The sequence below is a fragment of the Cervus elaphus genome, chromosome 21 (genome assembly GCF_910594005.1).
Source record: "Cervus elaphus chromosome 21, mCerEla1.1, whole genome shotgun sequence".
Taxonomy (NCBI): domain Eukaryota; kingdom Metazoa; phylum Chordata; class Mammalia; order Artiodactyla; family Cervidae; genus Cervus; species Cervus elaphus.
The window spans coordinates 67,643,901-67,665,383 of NC_057835.1; the positions used below are offsets into that span (position 1 = coordinate 67,643,901).

At 40.3% G+C, this 21,483-nt stretch overlaps 1 protein-coding gene and 1 non-coding gene across 4 annotated transcripts in view; one reads left to right on the top strand and one right to left on the bottom strand.

Moving 5' to 3' along the window:
- Positions 1-21,483, bottom strand: part of LAPTM4B (lysosomal protein transmembrane 4 beta) — a 62,839-nt gene that overhangs the window by 20,666 nt on the left and 20,690 nt on the right. For 2 of the 3 annotated variants that reach the window (XM_043879328.1, XM_043879326.1), the window contains exons 2-6: positions 18,698-18,809; positions 9,125-9,198; positions 8,655-8,777; positions 5,278-5,376; positions 637-732 (exon numbers count right to left, since the gene is read on the bottom strand). In XM_043879328.1, the coding sequence (XP_043735263.1) occupies positions 637-732; positions 5,278-5,376; positions 8,655-8,777; positions 9,125-9,198; positions 18,698-18,809 (504 nt within the window). Of the gene's footprint in view, positions 1-510; positions 733-5,277; positions 5,377-8,654; positions 8,778-9,124; positions 9,199-18,697; positions 18,810-21,483 lie in introns of those variants that run through there. The other variant, XM_043879327.1, reaches the window with a different exon arrangement.
- Positions 5,481-5,587, top strand: LOC122679745. Its single transcript, XR_006336530.1, has one exon. It is a non-coding gene; the product is annotated as a U6 spliceosomal RNA (small nuclear RNA).

The window sequence follows — 21,483 nt, forward strand, 5'->3', positions numbered from 1 at the left end:
AGAGAGCTTGTACTTTTAACACAAGATAGGCAAGATCATTTGCACCAAGGACAAATGATTTTTTGAAGACTTCCAGTGAAGATGTGTTGCCCAAAATCACACTTAATAGGTTTAAAATATTTAAGTATGAACAACAGATCATCTCAATTCTTTCACTACAGCTTACATATGCAGGACAAGTTTTAAAAACACAGTAAACCCCATCACCTGGCTAACTCAGTTGGTACAGCCTAAGACTTTAAAATGCAGTAAGCTCTGCTATTTGTTCTACCTGTACCATCACATTTTAAAGTTTATTTTCACATGTCAAAGGAGAAGGTATATAGTCATACAGAATTGATATCTAGAACTATCTACCATGGTTTAATAATGCAAGTTTAAGATACACAAATGTGGAGAGGCACATATTATCTATTTGTAATCATTTTTAAATGAATCAAAAGCTGAGACATCTAGATTTTAATATCCTGTAAGGAAAACAAAACACATTTCATTCAACTATGAATCCTTTGATGACTAAGCAGCTCATGAATATGTCTCAACAACAGTGAAAAAAGCAGCAAACACTAGAAACGCACAGAAGCCATCATACAGTGGACGTGTGGAGATCTCCATGTGAAGTGACATCACACCTACCGTAGTGTCGTTGCTGGTAACATAAACCAGGACATCAGAGGAGTTCCTGCCATTGATATATCGGTAGCAGTTCCAAACACAGCTAATCAGGTAACCCTGCAAAAAAGTAGTCATTATTAGGACCTTAATTTTCAAACTTCAGATAATTGAATATATCGCCACAGATAAAGCCATATTGCAAAGTGTTTATTTACATAAACTTTAAACACACATTAACTCTACTAAGCCAAAAAGCCTTTAAAATTACAAACTCTGGGTACAGTAACTTTCTGGCCGAAGGGGACACTGCAGCCTTATTCTATCACACCACGCAGAAGGTGATGGGGAGGAGTAGGCTGAAAGCAGGAGAAAATTTCCAGGAAAAAGGAGTGAAAGGAGCATCCTCTACAAATATTTATTGCCCCTCAGAGTTATAGAATCACCAATTCATTAGCCAAGTCTCACCACATTTTAACTCTGGATCATTGGGAGTTTTACTCTGCATCATTATATATAATTTTATTATACAAGTCAACTTTAAAAAAAAGAGGTTCACAGCATGTCAATCTGCTTCATGGTCAATAAAATCCACTAAAACATTTCCATTTTCATAATGAAATATCCAAAGAGGATAATTAAAATTCAGGTTCAGAATAAAGACATACTAGAAATAAAGCATGAGCTCATGGGAAATGTTTAAAATATGAACTCTTTACACTTTCATTCCCATCATGTGTAATTAGATTAAAATGAAATGATTTTAAAGGCCCTTTTTCTAGCTTTGAAATTCTTTGATTAAAAGACGTTTAAAGATATGGAGAAAATGGAGCCTTCCTACATTGCTGTTGTGAATGTAAAATGGTGCCATGTGGAAAACAGCCTGGAAGTTTCTCAAAAGTTTAACAGTTACCACATGACCTGTAGAGTCCACTCTGAGGTATATACCCCAGAGAAATAAAGACCTTATGTCCACACAAAAGCTTGTATTATCCATAATATCAAGAGCAAAACAATCCAAGTATGTGTCAAGACTGGACAAACAAAATATTCCATTGTATGATGTTTAAACAATGGAATATTATTCAGCAAGAGAGAAACTTCTGATACACGACACGCTACGGCATGGATGAACCTTGGAAAGGTCAAAGAAGCCAGTCACAAAGGATCATGTATTGTATGATTCCATTTACATGAAATGTCCAGACTAGGCAAACCCACAGAGACACAAAGCAGATTAGTGGTTACCAGGAGCAGGGGATGGGGGGTGAGGGAAAATATCAAGTGGTAGCAATGTTCTAAAATTACACTGTTTAACCACTGAGCTGTGTTTATACAACTCTGTGAATATATTGAAAACCACTGGATTGTACATTTAAATGGGAGAACTTTATGAGATATATATATATATATGACAATATATATATATGAGAACATGATATGTGAATTGTATCTCAATAAAGTTGCTTTACAAAGAAGAAGACATTTAAAGACAAATGGGGTATGTGTCAACACTTTTCAGCAGAGTAAAGTAAAGGTTCTGTTGTGTACTCAGAAAGCTGTCTGAAGCTGCATTTGTACTTGGGGGTTATTATTTCCTACAGTTAAACTTTCTGTGATAATGTAAAGATGAAAATGTTATTTATTGTGTAATGCTATTTTAGTAAAATGTCTTCTGAATGGCAATAATCTGAAACCAGAGAACAATGGGAAAGAGACGGAAAGGGTATTTTCCTTGAACGTTGTACACAGTATGTTCGATTTACACGGGATTTTCAGTTAACCCAACAATGTTCTTACTTCTCCATAAAACAAAAACAAACAAAAACCCTAGACTCAGTGAGAATTTTAATACAAATAAAAAAGGAATGCTTGAACATTTTCTGTTGTGTCCTGTGCAAGAAGATGTCCACTATTTCAGCATTGAACAGAAGGTTCTTTGTAAGGCAAGAACTCTTTCTGACATGAGGCCTCCAAAATGATGAACCTCCAACTGAAGGTTAAACCTGGGGAGGAAGTACCCGGTGTCCGGGGCCTCACACGTCCAGTCTGCACTCTTGAGAGCCCCTTGCAACACTTGGAACACACTCCCACAGGAGAAAAACTTGGCCTGATGTCTCTAAAACCCCAATAACTTACTTTAGTAAACTTACTTCCATTTGACACTTCTGTAATCTCGATTAAAGAATTAAATATTTGGGGCGCAGTGGATAAGAATCTGCCCGCCAATGCAGGGGACACAGGCTTGATCCCTGGTCTGGCAAGATTTCACATGTCGCAGATCAAGTGAGCCCGGGGACCACAACCACTGGGCCCATGATCTAGAGCCCACAGGCTGCAGCTACTGAGCCCGCCAGCTGTGACTGCTGAAGCCTGTGCTGAGAACCTGTGCTCGCAACAACAAGGGAAGCCACCGCAATGATAAGAACGTGCATGGCAGCGAAGAGGAGCCCCTGCTCACCATAACTAGAGAAAGCCTGGGCAAAGCAAGAAGACCCGGCACAGCCAAGAGTTAACAAAAAAATTAAAATGTTAAAAGAAAAAGAAATATTTGGTCTATTTTCCAAATGAACTTGCACTGACAGGATTAAGTACACCCGTCGTGTATTTGGAGAGCTAGGTGGTAAGCGTTGTTACTTGCCAACCAAGGACAAAGTTAAACTGACACAAGTCCTGTTTGGGCTCCCAGGACCACTAGCAATAAAACTTACTGAGGAGTTTAACAGTGAATTCAGGTTGTGAGAGGCAAACCGATGTGTGAAAGCACAAAACGTACATGTATTCACATTTGACACATTTTAACAATTACTGAGTCTCCACAAGGGAGAGAAAAATGAAGGTAGGATCTGTGTTCTCAAGGAAACGCAATCTGGTTAGTAGAGAACAGATAAATACATAGTTATTATGTATTATAATTATTACGTATAACACATTACTCACAGGTTGGAGACGGTGCTGTGAACATATCTGTACGAAGCCTTTGATTAGATCATTATGATTTGCAACTGATAACAGCAGGACACCTACAGCAGCACCCAAGACGTGGCCTGGCACACGGGGGCTTTACCGGACGGGTAAACGAGTGACGCGCCTTCCTACCGTTGGCTCATTTGACGTCACTGTCACCCTACAGAATGTTTTTGTAGCTACTACTGCTGTGAAGTGAAGGAAGAAACCGAGGCCCTGGTCACACAACTAGATACAGCAGTGACTGAAGCTAAGTCTAGGTCCTCTGACTCAAAATCTCAAGTAAGCATTTCCAATAAAAATGTAAATGGCTACACAATTAAAATGCATTTTTAAAGAGCAGTTTCTGGGCAATGGCACAGGGTAGCTTGGTCAGATTAACCTTCTTGCAGGTAAAAATGAGAAAATCTGGAATTAATAGACACAGAGTCTATAGGAAGGCATGGCTGAAGGGCTTCAATCGGGCAGAAGCTCAAGAGGAATCTAGCCTTCAGTGACAAAGCTCAAGGGGTGGGATCTGACAGTCCGAAGCCTGTGCCAGGGGTGGTCTGGGGCTGACTGAGCAGTCAGGAATTTGGGGTGTGGGGGCAGGAGCTGCAGGGGTGGTAAGCCTCAACATCCGTCTATAAAACTCACCCAATCCTCACCACTAAACCATATGTGCAATATCAAAAACTGCAGAGTGTGCTTTATGGAGAGAAAATGCAGACCTAAGTGACTTTCAATGAATCATTTTCTTTCTACTCCTCTTCAACAAACTGCTATGACTCTTCTCCCGAAACACAGCTTATGCAAGCTCATTGAGGCTTGATTTTTAAAGAAACGGGTAACTTTATGCCTAAATAAAGACAATGAAAGATACTCAGAATTAGAAGTTCAAAGTCTAACCTGAGAATTTTCTACTTAGGAGCGCACAAGTTCCAATGATTATGATGTTTTTATTACCAGATTTACAAAGACGAGAAAGTTAGAGGGCACTCAGTTGCTGAAGGTGAGGGAAATGTGGCTGAACGGAGTGTTAAGTCATTCAACTTTAGGGGAGGCCAATCTGACAACCTACAGAAAACCTTCAAATTATGCACATCCTTCTAATTTCAAGAAATATATCTTGAGGAAATAAATGTGTAAGTATACAAAAGACACATTTAATATATTCATTGCAGTACTATTTAGAAGTAAAAAAGTAGAAACTATCTCAATGTCCAAAAACAACTAATTTATAAAACTGCTAGGTTTACCCAATACATTGTTACAGAATAATGTTCAAAGTTTATTACGTTTTAAAAAACAAATGACCGAAAACCACAAAATCCTGTAAAGCAATTACCCTTCAGCTAAAAAAATTTTTTTAAAGTTAAATATGGAGAAAAATATTTTTTAAAAAATCAAATTACAAAGGGATGTGTACTGAGACACAGTAATGGATGCTACGGTACATAATACATACTGCATAAATGCACAACATTAATTTATTCACATCCAAACAGATTTTAGAATAACCTTGAGTTGGCCTGTGTTAAGGTTGGTTAGTGTTTATTTCTGTCATACAGATAAGAGAAGGAACAAAACTGTTAGGAATTCAGAAAGCAGTTCAGAAATCTAAAGCAAGATAATAAATAGACAGAAATCTGCTAACTTCTGTGGCATTCACAAATACATTCAATAATATTTAGACCATAAGTAAAATTTCATGCTTACCTTAAAAGCCAAGATAATGCTGATAAACAGAAGAATAATGAGGACCAAACAGGTAGGATTCACTGACATGATATCATCTTTGTAAGGAAAATCAGGAGGCTGCAAAAGAGAAGAGTCTTATTGGCAAATCTCATTAATTATCGAGCGTAGCAAGGAAGATCCAGCACAATAAAAAATAAATAACTTTTAAAAATAAAAAGTAAGTGCTCGCTTCGGCAGCACATATACTGGGATTGGAACGATACAGAGAAGATTAGCATGGCCCCTGCGCAAGGATGACACGCAAATTCGTGAAGCGTTCCATATTTTTAAAAAAAATAAAAAAAAAAAAATAAAAAAAAATAAAAAAAAAAAAAATAAAATAAAATAAAATAAAAAGTAAAATACTGCCTTCTTTATATAGAGCATTTTTGCTGATGCTACTTCTCAAAGAGCAGAATCTTGTATTAATAGGTATTTATAGCATTGGTGGGACCAACTGGTGGAACTGGTGGGGTCACTGGTGGAATGGCAACCCACTCCAGTATTCTTGCCTGGAAAATCCCAAGGATGGAGGAGCCTGGTAGGCTACAGTCCATGGGGTCGCAAAGAGTCAGACACAACTGAGCAACTTCACTTTCACAGCATTTAAAAAAAATCAAAACTATTATATACAGAATGGATAGACAAGGTCCTACTGTATAGCACAGGGAACTATATTCAATATCCTGTGATACTGTTAATAGGGAACTATTCTTTTGTGATACTGGATATAGGAAAATATTCTTTTCCTATAGTGGAAAAGAATATTTAAAAAAAGAACTCTGTATGTGTATAACTGAGTCACTGTGCTGAATAGCAGACTGGCACATTGTAAATCAAGTATACTTCAATAAAAAAATTTTTTTTAGTAACAAGAATGTATATCTATGTGTAACAATTACTTCGCTGTACACAGAAATTAACACTGTAAATTACCATTATAAATCAACTATACTTGAATTAAAAAAAAAAAAGAAGTCCTACCATCTGACCAAACTGATTAACTACCAGGGCAAAGGAAACCCTTTTAAGAGGATTGAAATCTGCTACTATATATACCTGGGAATGACAGGACATCACCATAAACCATGTGCTCAGCACAGATCAACGCTCTCATGGTAATCGGCTTAGACAATGTATGTCGAAGGCATCTCCGTGTGTGGTCACCCTTCCTCTCTCCCCATCACCCAATACTATGTGTTTGGATCCCACTTTAGCAGTAATACGAGACTTGACAAAGGAGAAAACCTGTGACTCATGTGGCTGACCCTCTCCAGGATGACCCTCACCCAATGGTTTTCAGAGTCCCCTTCCATTGTGGCAAAATACCTAAGAAATAAAATCTAAGTCGTTCCTTGTGATCAGCTCATCAAACAGGCCCTTGCCTCTTGGAACCTGAAAGGGCTGTCTGTAGTACTGATCTCAAAGGGTTAAGAAGAAAACAAATGGATGTTACTTACAAGACCAACATGAAATCTTACTGTTTCCAGAAACACTGGGTGGGGGGGCCGGGGGGCAAACAGGGATTAAAGTGGGCGAGACCCTTTCCACAAAGATCTTTTACACTCTTTATGCCAGAAAAGTGAACGTGGTTTCTATATCCAGTTAAGATCTATTAAAAACACACGCACAGCTTATTTATCTGTGTTTTACAAGGCTTCACATGAGCAGGCACTGGGACTTCTCTCCATCAGCCTTTTCAGACAAGTCTCCCCAGACTCACTATATCTCAACTTGTCAACAAGAGCCGCAGTATCAGGGCCAGTCTGACGTCCGCTTTCACTGCCGTCTGCCGCTCAGGCACTGTGATAACCTGAAGGCCTCGCTCCTTCCGCCCAGACGGATCTTCAAGTAGGACATTCAGAAGATACCTACTTGTATAATTTGGTTTATACTAACAAACAAGAAGTAGATAGCGATTTTTTAAACTGATACTAGCATCACTGCCAGCGTCACTAACATGATCATTTTACAAGTGGGCACAGAGTGACTGAACGATGCGCGTGTGACAGGAAGTCTATCTAGGTAGCATCACGAGTGCTCTAAATGTCTGCCTACACGTCAGCCTTCCTCCTCCTTATAAACCTCACAGCAGTCAGGACTATAGTCGTGACTCGCCTCTACTGCACAATACCCTTTACCAACCCCTCACATGACAGGCTACGTGGCGACCCTGTTTCCTCCACAATTCCCGGGTGACATTAGGAGCTCAGTGCCAGATTATCATTACAAAGTCAAGCCCAAGTCCTTAAAGACAGAGGTAGTTTTACAACCTGCTGGTCACGTATAAACTCCTCACGCAGAAACATTTAGCTATTATTACAAGAAATGATACGTTAAGTTAGCTCATGGGAAAACAACAAAATTTCCTTGACACTACACTCTATGAAAACATAGACCTGTTTTCTAAGAAGCAAAAAGAAGCTATCTCCTACAGCAATGATCACCTGATACTTCAAAGGGACAAAACTCTAGAGGCTTTTCATACGTGATCCGGGCAGGCCCCTGAAAGGTCAGGAACTCCTGTTGCCACACTTCCAGCCTGCCTCCATCCCCTCCACGTCTCTCTTTCCACTGACCTTCTTGACCTCTGTTACCACATCAAACCCCCCAGTCTGTGTCTTCATCCCAGGAAACAACCTGCTTCTTCTCCCATGCTCAGAAACTACTACTACAACCTCCAAAGACTGAACATTCTCTCCATTTAAAACATTCTTTGATTTTGAAGAAATTAAATTTTCATAAACATTCATAATTCAAACACAACGATTTAAAGGCGTGAAGTCATGGATGTATCCTAACCTCACACCCTCCAAGAGCTCCTTAATAGCAAGCCACCCATATTCACTCATAAGGTCACAAAGGATATTTAATAGAAAACCAAACCCCAAAAGAAGCTGGAGGAAGGGGGGGGGGGGTGGGGAGGGAGGCTGAGGGACAAAATAAAAAAGCTGGAGGAAGAAAGGGGTTCTACAGTCAAATAAGTGTGAGAACCAGTGTATATCAAGTTTCCCACTTTCCATACACAGCAGAGGCAAAAAGCTACCCTCTGCTGATAACTGAACAAATTGCATTTTACAAAGATTAGACAATTAGTAAGCAGCTTGTAAATTAGATAGGAACCTCCAACACCATCATCACCACTGATCTACCTCAGGGAGTTAAGTTTTCCCAAAAAGCATTCTAAGAAATTCAAAACCTTTATTCAAAGATCTCTAATCTCAGATGCAAGTTAAAAATTCACAAATTATTATGTGTATGTTTTTCTCTACTTCCTTTATATCCGTATCTTGACCAAAGATAGGGATGTCTCTTCAATGTCATGAAGAGACATCACAATTTTGAAGGTCACGTACCAGCTGTCGTATGTATTCCTGGATGGAGTTTGGATAAACAAGGATGGTGACCGCAACCAAGGTGTTCAGGGCAAAATCGAAGATCTGGTAGCAGAAGAATGGGATGATCCAGGCCGCGTGTTGCTGAACAGAAGAGAGAAGAGAGTGTTAATACGCTTGGCATTACAAAACACTATTTTAATTCAGAGAAATCTTAATATGAAGGGAAATGGAGAAGCAGAAATACATTAAAGCGGGTCATGATGGCGACTTGGTAAACCACACAAAAGCAATCCACCACAAGTCTCCAGTGAACGTTTCTGAGACCGTAACACTGGTTTTCCATGTAACATTAACAAGAGATTTAAAATTCCAAAGATTCCTACAGGAAACTGGGAACAATCATAACTTACTTCTTACAGACAGCAGCACAGATTACACGTGTAAGAGATGGAGGAAAAGGCCCAGGACCTTGTTTCCAAGCTGCTTACCTTGTACGCTCCGTACGTAGCCATGGCACAGATGAGGATCATGAGAACAGAAATCGCAATGGCAATGCACATGTCTGCCAAAAGTTTTTTAAGAAAGAAAATCAGTTGTAGCTCCACTGTTTAACATTTTTTAGTCATTCTTCAAAGGCATTTTGTTTATAAACCAATTATAGACAAGAACTTTATACTAAGTATATCACCAGCATTCCTTTGGAATTTGAGAAGATGGTAATGGAAGCAAAGTGCCTGAAAGATGTTCTCCTTAAATCATATTTATATGTCTATATAAAATACCTGTGTCGGTTGCTCAGTGGTGTTCGACTCTATTTATAGATATATTTAATAGATATATTAAATCTATTTAACATATTTAATAGATATCACATATATGTGTATTTAACAGATATTAACTATATCTATATCTATATTAAATATATATATAAACATATCTATATATTAAACAGTTTGGTCTTCTGGGCCACTGAATTATATATATAAAAACTGAGGTATTCTTTTAACAAATAGGTATCTAACTTGTACTTCATAATCTCACGTGTCTCGGACCCCTATTAAAACTTTCCACAGGCTTCCTATCTCACTTAAAAATCTCAATTTCTTATCAAGGCCGGTATGTCTGTGTTTAGTCTAGAAGCTGCCGACCTCTCATCTCCTCCCACGTTGTTCTGCTCACCCTAATCCAGCCGTTTCACTGAGTTCACTGAACACAGCAGAATCATCCCACTTCCGGGCCTCACACTTGCCCTGTAATGTCTGTCATATTTTCACCTGACCAGCTTTTGCCGTTTTAATCATTCAGGTCTTGGCTCAACACCTCCAGGAGACCCTGCCTGGTCATCCTGGCTAATGTGGCCTCCCAGTCGTGCCCACATGATTGCTGTATTTTCTTAATAGAACACATCACTATTGTCTTACTTATATTTGGTGCTTATGGACTGTCTGACTTCCTCTGCTAGAGGAACCTTCCTGAAAATGAGTTTCTATGTCTCGTTCACTACTGCGTGGAGAAGGTGACATGCCACACGTGGGCACTGAGCCCTTGGACTGCAGTCAGTCTAAAATGAGATGTGTTTTAAGACTGACATGTCCTCCAGATCTCAAGGCCTTAGTATAAAAAAATTAAACTATCTCATTGATCATTTTTATCCTGATGACAAGCTGCAGTAATATTAGGGATATTCCGAGTTAAATATATTATTAAAGGCAATCACCTATTTGAGTTACCTTTTTAAATGAGGCTACTAAGAAATTCAAAATGACTTATGTGCTTGCACTGTATTTCTGCTCCACAGTGCAACTCTATAAAGCCTATATCCCAGTAGGCACAAACTGAAGACTTCCTCAAGAGGTCGTGTCACCGTATTTTTTAAGAGATTCTGATAAGAAGTACAATGAGGCTGGATTTGTGAAGGTAGCATGTAGGGTTATCATCAGGCTAAGAGAATACAAAAAACCCTCGCAGTAAAGTTATCTGTATAGTGCTGTCAGTTTCCAAGGCATTTGCACAGCTATCTCACTGAGTCTTCCTAACTCTAAGGTAGATGTTACTGTGCCCAATGAAGAGATTATGAAACCAGGGCTCCGAGGTTACGTAACTTGCTGAGATGGCATCTGCATCAAAAGGTTAACTATGACTAATCCTGCTCTTATGATTTCAAATCTCTGACTCTACTATTCTGTATCTCCTTAAGCTTTAAATACTAACCAAATGAACCAATTTAGGCTGCCACTTCCTACAGGTATTTCTCCAAAGCAAAGCATTCTAGTTTTAGAACCACCTGCTCTGTACCCTCAGCTTCAGAGATGAGAGGTTATTTCAAGTGGGAGGTTTACAAACAGAAGTACAAGGTCAAAGTACTTTCCGTGAGAGAATGCAGATAAATCGGGACTTCCCTGGCAGTCCAGCGGACTCTGCACTCCCAACTCAGGGTGGGGGCAGGTTCATTCCCTCATTAGGAAACTAGATCCCACACGCACCAAGGCCCAGCCAAAAAAGTAAAAAAAAAAAAAAAAACCCCCAAAAAAACAGATACATAGGGTTTCTCTGGTGGCTCACATGGTATAAAGAATCTGCAATGTGGGAGACCCAGGTTCAATCCCTGGGTCGGGAAGATCCCCTGGAGAAGAGAATGGCAACCCATGCCAGGATTCTTGCCTGGAGAATTCCATGGACAGAGGAGCCTGGCGGGCTATAGTCCATGGGGTTGCAAAGAGTCGGACTCGACTGAGTGACCAACACAGACCCAGATTTAATGCAATAAATTTATAATAAAGCCGATGACTTTTATTATTAATAGAGTAAAAATTTGATTCTCAAAAAAAAATTTTTATAAGAGAATCAAAAGATGACGGGACTTCCCTGGTGGTCCAGTGGTTAAGAATCCGCCTACCAACGCAGGGGACACAGGTTCGATCCCTGGTTCCAGAAGATTCCACATGCCATGGAGCGACTAAGCCCCTGCGCCACAACTACTGAGGCCACGCGCCCTGGAGCCCATGCTCTGCAACAAGGGCGGCCACCGCGGTGACAAGCCCGCACACGGCAACAGGAGTAGCCTCGCTCTCTGCAACGGGAGAGAGCCTGCAGGCAGCCTCGGAGACCCAACACAGCCAGATAAATAAACTGATTAACTAAAAAAAGAGATGAATGCTCGTCAGTACTTAGGGAGTATGATTTCCTTTAGGATACACATGTATTTATAATTTACTTTATAACTTTAATGCTAAATGACCTCACCTTCCCCTGTTATGTGGGAAGAGGTACCAATAGGGCATTTCACGTAAGCCTCATAGTCTTCTTGCAGGGCAAGTAACCTGCCCAAGACTGCCCAGCTAGCAAGTGGTGGATGAGATACTCTAGCCAAGAAAAGCTACCTCCAGAAGCAATGCTCTTCCGCACTACCCAGCTGTGAAGGACATAGAGCAAATACAGTGGTGGAGGTCAGAGTCCTGGGATTCCACAGAGCCACCCTAAGAGGAGCTGGACATCCTTTATTACATGCAAAGCCTGTTAGAACCTGTGGCAATCTCTCAAAACTTGAACTCAGGCAGAAGTTCACTATTTTGTTAGTCTTCCTTCGATGGTTTTAAAATTCTGTACAAGTATCTTCTATAGTGAGAAAAATTAATTTTATAAAAGCCAACCCACTGTGGGACACTCTTTGACTCCCTCATAGATCTTAAAAGAGAGAGAGATAGATAAACAAGCAAACTCAAGGCTTTATTAAAAAAAATAATATCAATGACCTTTATATTAACATAATTTATATAAGGTTATAATAGGTTATAATACAATTTATATGTTACCTCTTATGTTAATATTAGACATATCAATGTTAATATAGAAAAATTAAAATCTTGAGTATTTTTATGTCCTATTCTGTCTAAAAAGAAAACCACTCCAGAACTAAATCTCACATAATCATTAAAAAATTCTTTTAATTTCCCTCTTTCTCAAAAATATAAAACTCAGGAGAAATTTAAAAGGCATAAATAAAATTATCCTATACCACCTAGGTGGTATCCTATCACCACTCACAATGAGATAACAGAAAAATGTTAATTTGAGATAAGGAAATTTTCAAAATTCTATTCATATAAGTAACTACACCAACCACACTGAACAGAATGAATAAATCACAAGCATATGAAACAGCTTAGGTAGGATCAAAGTGTAAGTCAAATAAAAACACAGAGCAGATAAGATAAAACGGGCTAATATATCTTGTATCTCCTAGCAATCTAGAGAAGTCAACTCCTCTGAAACAAGGGTGTAGCATTACCGTGGCAAATACAAGAGTTACTCTGAAGAATTAAAATTCACTCTTTTTGTAATTATGTCAACAGGCAAATGAGGAACTGGTTCTAATAGGGATTTTTACAACCAGTAAACTACGGGTCAGTGTCAGAAATATCCTTCACTCATTCTGTGCACGGTACACCAACCAGTCAGATCACACTGCCCGAAAGTTGTTTCCTACATTAAATTCTTGGCTTAATGATGCAGTTCTCATTTGAAAAGGTTCAGAAGAAAAGCTACACCACAGGCCACAAAAGGCATAGTTAGAAAACATTTCTGATACTTAGCCAATCACTGAAAACAGAAAAGGAGTTTCCAGAAATGCCTTTGTTAAAGTTAACCTAGTTCTTATTCTACTCTCCCTTTATGTTTCTTGGATTTGTTTTCTTTCCATAAAACTGGTAGCTAGGTAGATAACTACCTGATTTACACTTGTATTCTTACCTGCATTCTTATGGCTCACTTTTCTCTAATTTTTGGCCACATTTTTGGCTTCTGGAAACAACATTTGAGGTATATTTTCACAATTAAGCCTAGAAGAGAACTCTTTTCAGATGTATTCATAGCAATAATATGAGCTACTGAGAGCAAAATACAAAGCTCCCCCTCGCCCCCTGCACACACGCACACATACAAAAGCAAAGTCCTCATCCAGTTCTCTGCTCCCAGCAGGCAGACTCATATGGGCCATCATCAACGGGCCTGCATTACCCTTTGGCATCAGAGAGAATAAGAGGCTGCCCCCTGCTGTGAGGCGGCCTCGGGTTGGCCCTGAACCAAAGATAGCTCTGTGCTCCCTAGAAAGAGGTCAAGGCTCCTTCATATCTAGGGACAGTTAACATCTGGCCTTGATCAAGCAAATTACGTCACCACCCCTAGTGGTCTTCTTAGACCTACATCTCTGTAAAAAGATCTTGAAAATAAATATTCACTGAATTACCTTTTTAGAAAAATAAGATGGCTAACAAAGTGTAGAATACACAGCCTTTTGAGCCACATGATTTAAAGGATAAAAAGATAAAGGATGGAAGGGAAGGAGGGTAGATGGATAAAACTAAAGGGCCAGGATGGCTCCTATGGCTCCACTGCCTCTGCTGCGGCATTTGTGTGTCTATTTCCTCAAAACATGGGGATGTTGTGCACCAGTGGACTGAGTGCCCAGCTGGTTTGGGGGTGTGTTAATAGAGAGCAAGTAGGCAACCTGAGCCTTTTCCAATGTGGTGCCAAGAGCCACAGGAAAGGCCCCAGCTGACCTTTTTCTTCCTTCTATTTCTTAGCAAACACACACAGTATATAGAAAGTGGTATAATGAACCCTCAGCACCCATTTGGTTTGGATGGTTTTACCTATGATCACTTCACTTCGGTCCATTCTACCACTGAGAACAAGTGGATTGCTTCCAGTTTTGGGTTATTATGAACAAAAAGCCTATGGCCATCTTTATACATGGCTTATGAGGGACACAAGCATTCGTTTCCGCAGGCTGCATACCGAGGGATGAAACTGCTGGGTCATGGGGTGGGTGCACATCTAGCTTTAGTTTTCCCAAGTGGTAGATCACACTCCCAGCTGTGGCTTGAGAATTTCGGTGGCTCCACAGCCATCGGGATACTGTCAGTTTTGTCCAGGCTGCCACTCTGAAGGGGCGTCATGAGTCACTACTGGGCTTGTAATTTCCAGCTCTTTTATATCCAGTAATGTGAAGACTATTTTCATGTTTCTTAGTCATATGAATACCTTCCTTTGTGAAGTATCTGTTTTTCTCTTTCTTGATTTCACACAGAACAATTTAAAGACCACCCTTTCTTCAACAAACGTTATCTTAAAACAGATATCTATATATGGTAAACAAATTCTTATTATTCAAATGGTCATTTCCTTCCCAGAAACAAATTTCTTATTATTTTAATGGTCACATATTATCTGCCCAATGAATAAGTTTTGGACTTCCCTGTAGCTCAAATGGTAAAGAATCTGCCTGCGATGCAGGAGATCCATGTTTGATCCCTGGGTTGGGAAGATCCTCTGGAGAAGGGAATGGCCATCCACACCAGTATTCTTGCCTGGGAGACTCCCAGAGACAGAGAAGCCTGGAGGGCTTGTGGGGTCACAAAAAGTCGGACATGACTGAGCAATTAACACACACACTCAAGTTAAGTTTGGCTTGAAAGATAACTTTGCTGCAAAATGAATCAGAAATTGACTGGGATAATCTGCTACTTGGCATTATGTTTGGCTCTGAAACCTCCTGTTACAGTTTCTTGCCAGTCCACTAATATTTCACAAATAAAACCATGAAATCTGTTTATCTGAATTTTACCTGCTTCTGCTTCCTCCCTAATGTCCTTTTTCTGTTCCAGAATCTAATCCAGGGTCTGATACTGCACGTAGCTGGATCTCCTGTTTCTTTAAATCTATGACAGTTTTCTAGTCTTTCCTAGAAGAAAGTCTTTCCTAGAAAGACTTTTTTTAACCATATAAATGTTTATAAGTTGTAAATGTATTACAAGTTTTTGTATGTAAACCATGTAAAAATACAGATGTTCAAGAGCTAGCTGTTTTTAAAAAGAGAAATCTTGATTTTCTTTCCTTTATCCCAGTGGATTCTCCTATATCCTCCATTTCAACGTAAATCATGGGGATCTCACCATCTTGTGAGATACACTCCTGTTCTGTCCTGGATAAAATCTTGAGATGGCTACCGCCATTCCAAAAGGCAACAATGTTAAATTGCTATTCTGCATACCATAATTTTCAAGCACAATTCAGAGCAATTGACCGTACCCATTTCAAGGACTATTTAGTTCTATACTCGTGTATGTTAAATATAGAAAGGGTTGTCAGCCACGATGACCTTGGACCTACAAACATTTTTTTAAAATAACTTTACTTATCCCTCTACTTGTGGCTGTGCCGAGTCTCTGCTGCGGCTCGGGCTCTGCGCTAGCGGAGGTGGGCCAGCGGCTACTCTCCAGCGGCAGTGTGTGCTCTCACTGCCACGGCCTCTCTCGTTGCAGAGCAAGGCTCAGCAGCTCCGGCGCACAGGCTAAGTTGATCCACAGCATATGAGATCTTGCCAGTTCAGGGATCGAACCCACGTCTGCTGCATTGGCAGGTGGGTTCCTTATCACTGAGCCGCCAGGAAGTCCCCAACAAACTTCTTTTTAAAAAGAGATCAAAACATATGAAAAAGGAAATATAAGAGGAAAGCAGTTAAGAAAAAGAGTCACTCAAGTGAACGAACATTTATCCTTCTGTATCTTTTCAACCATGTGATGTAAAAGATCACTAGATTGTCCTAGAAGTAATTATAAACCATTTCTTTCAAAGATATGAAACTGCAAATGCACTGGAACTAGTATCCAGGTTATTACAAAGTAATTACTGTTATAAAGCTTTGAGTACCAGCAAGCCTTTGAAGTCAGCTAAATTAAGCCAATACTGTTAGGCAGTCACTACTCAGCTTAATCTTGGGCAATTAGAACAAGGCAGGCAGTGTTACTACTTGATTCAGATACAACCGTAGCAGTATCATTTAAAGTTTCTTCTTCTAACCTCAATTACTTAGAAAAGGAATCCTAGTGCTTGCTTCGGCAGCACATATACTAGAAAAGGAATCCTACTACTGGAAATAGTGAAAGATAAATTACTTCTAAATGTCAATCAAATATTACATTTATAGCTTGCATGGCCTTTTAACTCAAGGGAAGGAAGGCAGAGAGATATTAATTTAATATTAATGGAACTCATTATCCTTTCTGGGGGAATTCACCAGAGTAACAGGATCGTCCAGAATAGAGAGAATGAGCAATTGCTACAGCAGAAGTCACGTCTGTCTGACAGGTCCCGCCCCCAGGATGATTTAACGCCCTGACTCCTTGGTCTCTACTCTGAAGCTCGGAGGTGGGAGAGGATGGCTATAAAGTATCTCCTGGTTTCCCCTTTACTTCACTTCCAGCCCTTCTCAGGCTGCTCCCCCTGATTTCTAATATCAGGGCTCCTACATGACCCAATCCTGCACTTTTTTCTCTTTACTATCTCCCTAACATAAATGTCTTTTTGAAACTTACGTCCTCAAATTTACCCCTTCCCAGACATCTGGGTAATAGATTCACATACCCAACTACCCTTTTAATCTCTCCACTTTGCTATATCTAAGTAAAGAACAGCCTATAAACCAGTGAAATATATTGAGCGCTTATTATGGCCCAGATCCCATTTGAGGCATTTTTCATACACTAACTCAGCAACCAGAACAATCTGAGGAGGCAGATACTACAATCATCCCTATATTCAGAGGGGGAAACTAAGTCACACAAACGTCAGTAACTAGCCCAATGTTAGCCCATTTCACACACAGCAGGGTCAGGTTTCAAAGTATGGTCTGGCTTCAGAGCCACACTCCAAACAACTGTGCTAAGCCAATAAAATCAGTTGAGTTTTCTTGGCCTATGCTTTCATGAAATCAGTAGGTCTAATCCAAGGTAATGAACTGGTTTACTAGGCTTCTAAAAGTCATCTAGGAAGGAAATGAAGTTAGGCCAGTGCTTGAGATGGACAAACTTGCTCATTTTGGAATGCTTACAATAGATGTGTTAAATAAGTCAAAATAAATAAATAATGATTTATTTAATCAGTCAAGTTTCCTGCAAGGTGTGTTCCCATTTCCAAACTCTCCCACTCCTGAAAAGATGCAGGTCACATACTCAAGATGGAAAGTAGGAGTCATTTTTGATTCCTCCCTTTCTCTCACTGCCCATAGCAGTAAGTTGTCAATCCCATCTTCAAACCGACCTTCTTTCCCCATCCCCAGTGTAGCCTGGATTGCAGAGAAACACCCCCAAACCAGTGTCCGGGCCCCTGTACTCACACACCCAGCCCCCTAATGCACCTCTACTCAGCAACAAAAGGATCTTCTGAAAACACACATCAGTTCATAACCACGAAATACTAAAACGACTTTCTCACTGAGAATAAATTTCACAAGTCTCACCATGTCTGCTGAAGGCTCTTAGTCAGTCCATCTCTTAACTGCACCTTCAGCCATTCTCCACCTTACTCACTTTGTTCCAGACACATTTTTTTAATGCATTTAAAGTTCTGCAAGGCCAGGGAAAATAAACTTGCATGACCTTTTGTCCGGGACTATGCACAGCACTCTTCCTCTCAGTCAGCATGGACACAGCATGACTGTGGTTATAAAACATTCGGGCTTCCCTGATCTTGGGATGTGTGTGGGGAGGTGGGGGTGCGAGGGGGTACCTAGCCTCCTGTCTGCACACCCCACATCCACATCCCTGTGTGCATTTCTATTTATCTGGAAAAAGCAACAAAATAACCATCAGAAGCCTTTCTAGAATGGAGAAAGATCACTTTCTGAAGGAAAGGTAAATACTGAGATAAAGACACAATAAGATATGAAACTTCCTTCCTGACTCCCTCTCCCCCTCAAAGAGCCAGAAGGCCCAGGGTGTAAAAAGATTCACACAAAGCAAAATTTTAAAAAACAGGAAAGTTAACGTAAGAAGGGAAAAAAAGAAAGACAAGAGACCTGATTGAGACTCCTGCCCTTAGAGGCAGACAGAACACACCCAGCACATAAATATTTGTCGTCCTGATTTGTAACGACGGGAAGAGTGAAGCATCAGTTCAAATGGACCCATGAATCAATATTTATAATTTAACAGGAAGAACTGGCAGCCGGATTCCCTGCCCTTGAAGATACCAAAATATCTACAATTGTCTGATGTACTTACTGGCATCATCCATGAACTCAAAGTCACCCCCGAGTTCAGAACTTGAAAAGTGGTAATGATCTGGATCAGCCAGGGCGCTCAACAGAATCAGCAGTACCACGGCATTGAGGATCTGCAAGAAGAAAAGAAAAAAACCTTAACGAACCCCAGTATATGGCCCTTACAACAGAAAATTAGAGGGACCACGTGGAGTTGAACGTCAACAGCTGCTGGACTTTCAACACAAAGCCCCAACCTCAGAGGGAGCAGAAAAACATTCCCAAGGCAGAGACATGGCCAGTCCATTCATGCAGCCAAGGGCACGTGGCCTGGTGTGCAGGCGACAGCTGGTTTCAGCTCACTGTCCCCTTGGCCGGGAACCCTGGAGCACTGCAGAAACACACAGAAGCCCTGAAGCCAGTGGCTGGAAAAAACTCTCCAGCTAGTCACGCACTTTTTTCAAGCAACCTCAAGTTTGTTCAAGTGACCAAACATTGCCCACGGGTTCAGACAACAAGAGTTATGAGCCCATCCAGGGAAGGGTGGCAAAGAATGAATGCAAAGCTATTTCGTGGAAGATCCTTAACTCCCGCAGTGGCACAGGCCAGTCTATCCCAGGCCCCTATTTCTGTTTTCCAGAAACTGCTGAATACATTTCCCTCGGGTACTTCAAACCCAACCTGTCTTAAGCAGAAATCAGCTTCCTTAACATTGCTCACCTCTCATCCTCCTTTTCTATTCTCTATCTTTAAAAACAGAATCATGGACTTCCCTGGTGGTCCAAGGTTAAGAATCCACCTGCCAACGCAGGAGACAAGGGTTCGACCCTTAGTCCGGGAAGATCTCGTATGCCTCAGAGCAACCAAGACTCTGTGCCCTAGAGCCTACGATTCACAAATAAGACAGTAGCCCATGCTCGCCGCAACTAGAGAGCCCGCGTGCAGCAATGAAGATCCAGCACAGACAGAAAAAAAATAAAAATATATAATATTAAAATGCAGAACTGCCATTAGTAATTGGAAGTGGAAAACATTCAGGCACTATGCTAGGTGCTTTATGTGGAGTTTCTCTCCTTAGTCCTCCAGTAACCTAATTGAAGTAGGTGCTAAATTATCTGTTTTGTAAATGAGAAAACTGATGCTTAGGGGTTAAAAGAATGCTGCTGAAGATCAGGCAAATACACTGGGACTGAGATCCAAGAATTTCAATTTGAAAACCTAGCATCTTAAATTCTCTTCTTTTTACTCAAACCTTGATTATCTTTGGGCTTCCCATCCTCCTTATTCCTTACATCCCACCAACTGTGAGATTTTGCCCATTTCACTGCAGCATTTCTAGCCTTCTCTTCCCAACTGCCCCGCTGCATACACCGGACCAACACTGATGGGGCTGGACGTGGGGCAGGTTTTAGAGCTTAAGTTGAGGCTCCAGCAGGGATGGGTCATTTCTCCTTTTTTCTAAACTGAGAAACTTGTGATAGAGCTCTGTGTTTCACACTGGTCAAAACAGAGAAAAAGAGGAATAACCTTCATGCATAAAGAAAATTCTTCTACTAACAACAATAACTAAAGGCATTTCCTCCTGTAAAAATTGGGTTTCATAAGCAGCACTAAAAGTTGGTAAAGAATCTGACTGCCAACGCAGGAGATGCAAGAGATGAGGGTTCAATCCCTGGGTCGGGAAGATCCCCTGGAGAAAGAAATGGCAACCCACTCCGGTATTCTTGCCTGGAGAAATTTCACGGACAGAGGAGTCTGGCAGGCTACAGTCCATGGGGTTGCAAAGAGACAGACATGACTCAGCACACGCACAAACATACACTACACACACATTCACTATTAAAAATCATATTTGGAAATACCAAGATACAGAAGAGGTTTAAATGCAGAATTAGGTTATTCATTTTACAAAATACCCATTCTAGAATCCAATTTGAAATGGCAACCCCAAGTGGTTGTCTTAGGATTGTTGTAGAATTTGGAATAACCTTTTTTCTTCCTTTATTTTCCAAACTGTCTAACGTGGTCAGATTGCTTTTTCAAGGAGTTATAATAATGAGTGGTAATTTTCAGGAACATATATATAATACTCATTTAAACATATACCACAAGCATGTGGTTAAAATTTACGTACAAAAAGGTACAAGTCTCTCTCCTATTCCTACAGTCAGCCTCCCCACAGTGGCTATTAGAACTGCCAGTTTCTTGTTTCTCTCCAAAGAACCAAGAAATTTCACAGCAGATTTTAGAGAGAGTATGATTAGCGAAACTCTAGTTGAAGAAAGCCTTTCAGAACATATCTAAAGCTTAAAGGAAAGTATGATTTAGATTTAGTCCCACAACTGGCAGATGATTTAGCAAAGAGCTCTGCGAAATCATCAAGTTTTCTTGAAATTTTATCCTCTCTTCATTATTATCTTTGGATAAGATTACAGACTGAAATAAGATCAGAATGTGTTTCAAAAAGTAAAACATAAAAGGCAACGCACTTACTTCTGCTACCACACTGGGTCTGAAAAAACACACATAAATCTGGGATTCATGGGTGAAGCTTTAATGTAGGAAGGAGTGGAGTAAGGAGGGGAAAAAAATGGAAAGGTGAGGAGGCGGTGCAGTGAGTCTGGTCAGAAAATACAGGCCAGATTTAGGGATCATGTAGGTCTAGTTTCAGAGTCTGGGTTTTATTCTAAGTATAACAAGAAGCCAGTGGAGGGACTTCCCTGGTGGTCTAGACGTTAAGACTCCACACTTTTAATGAGGGGGCTTGGGTTTGATCCCTGTTCCGTAAACTAAGATCCCAGATCCCAC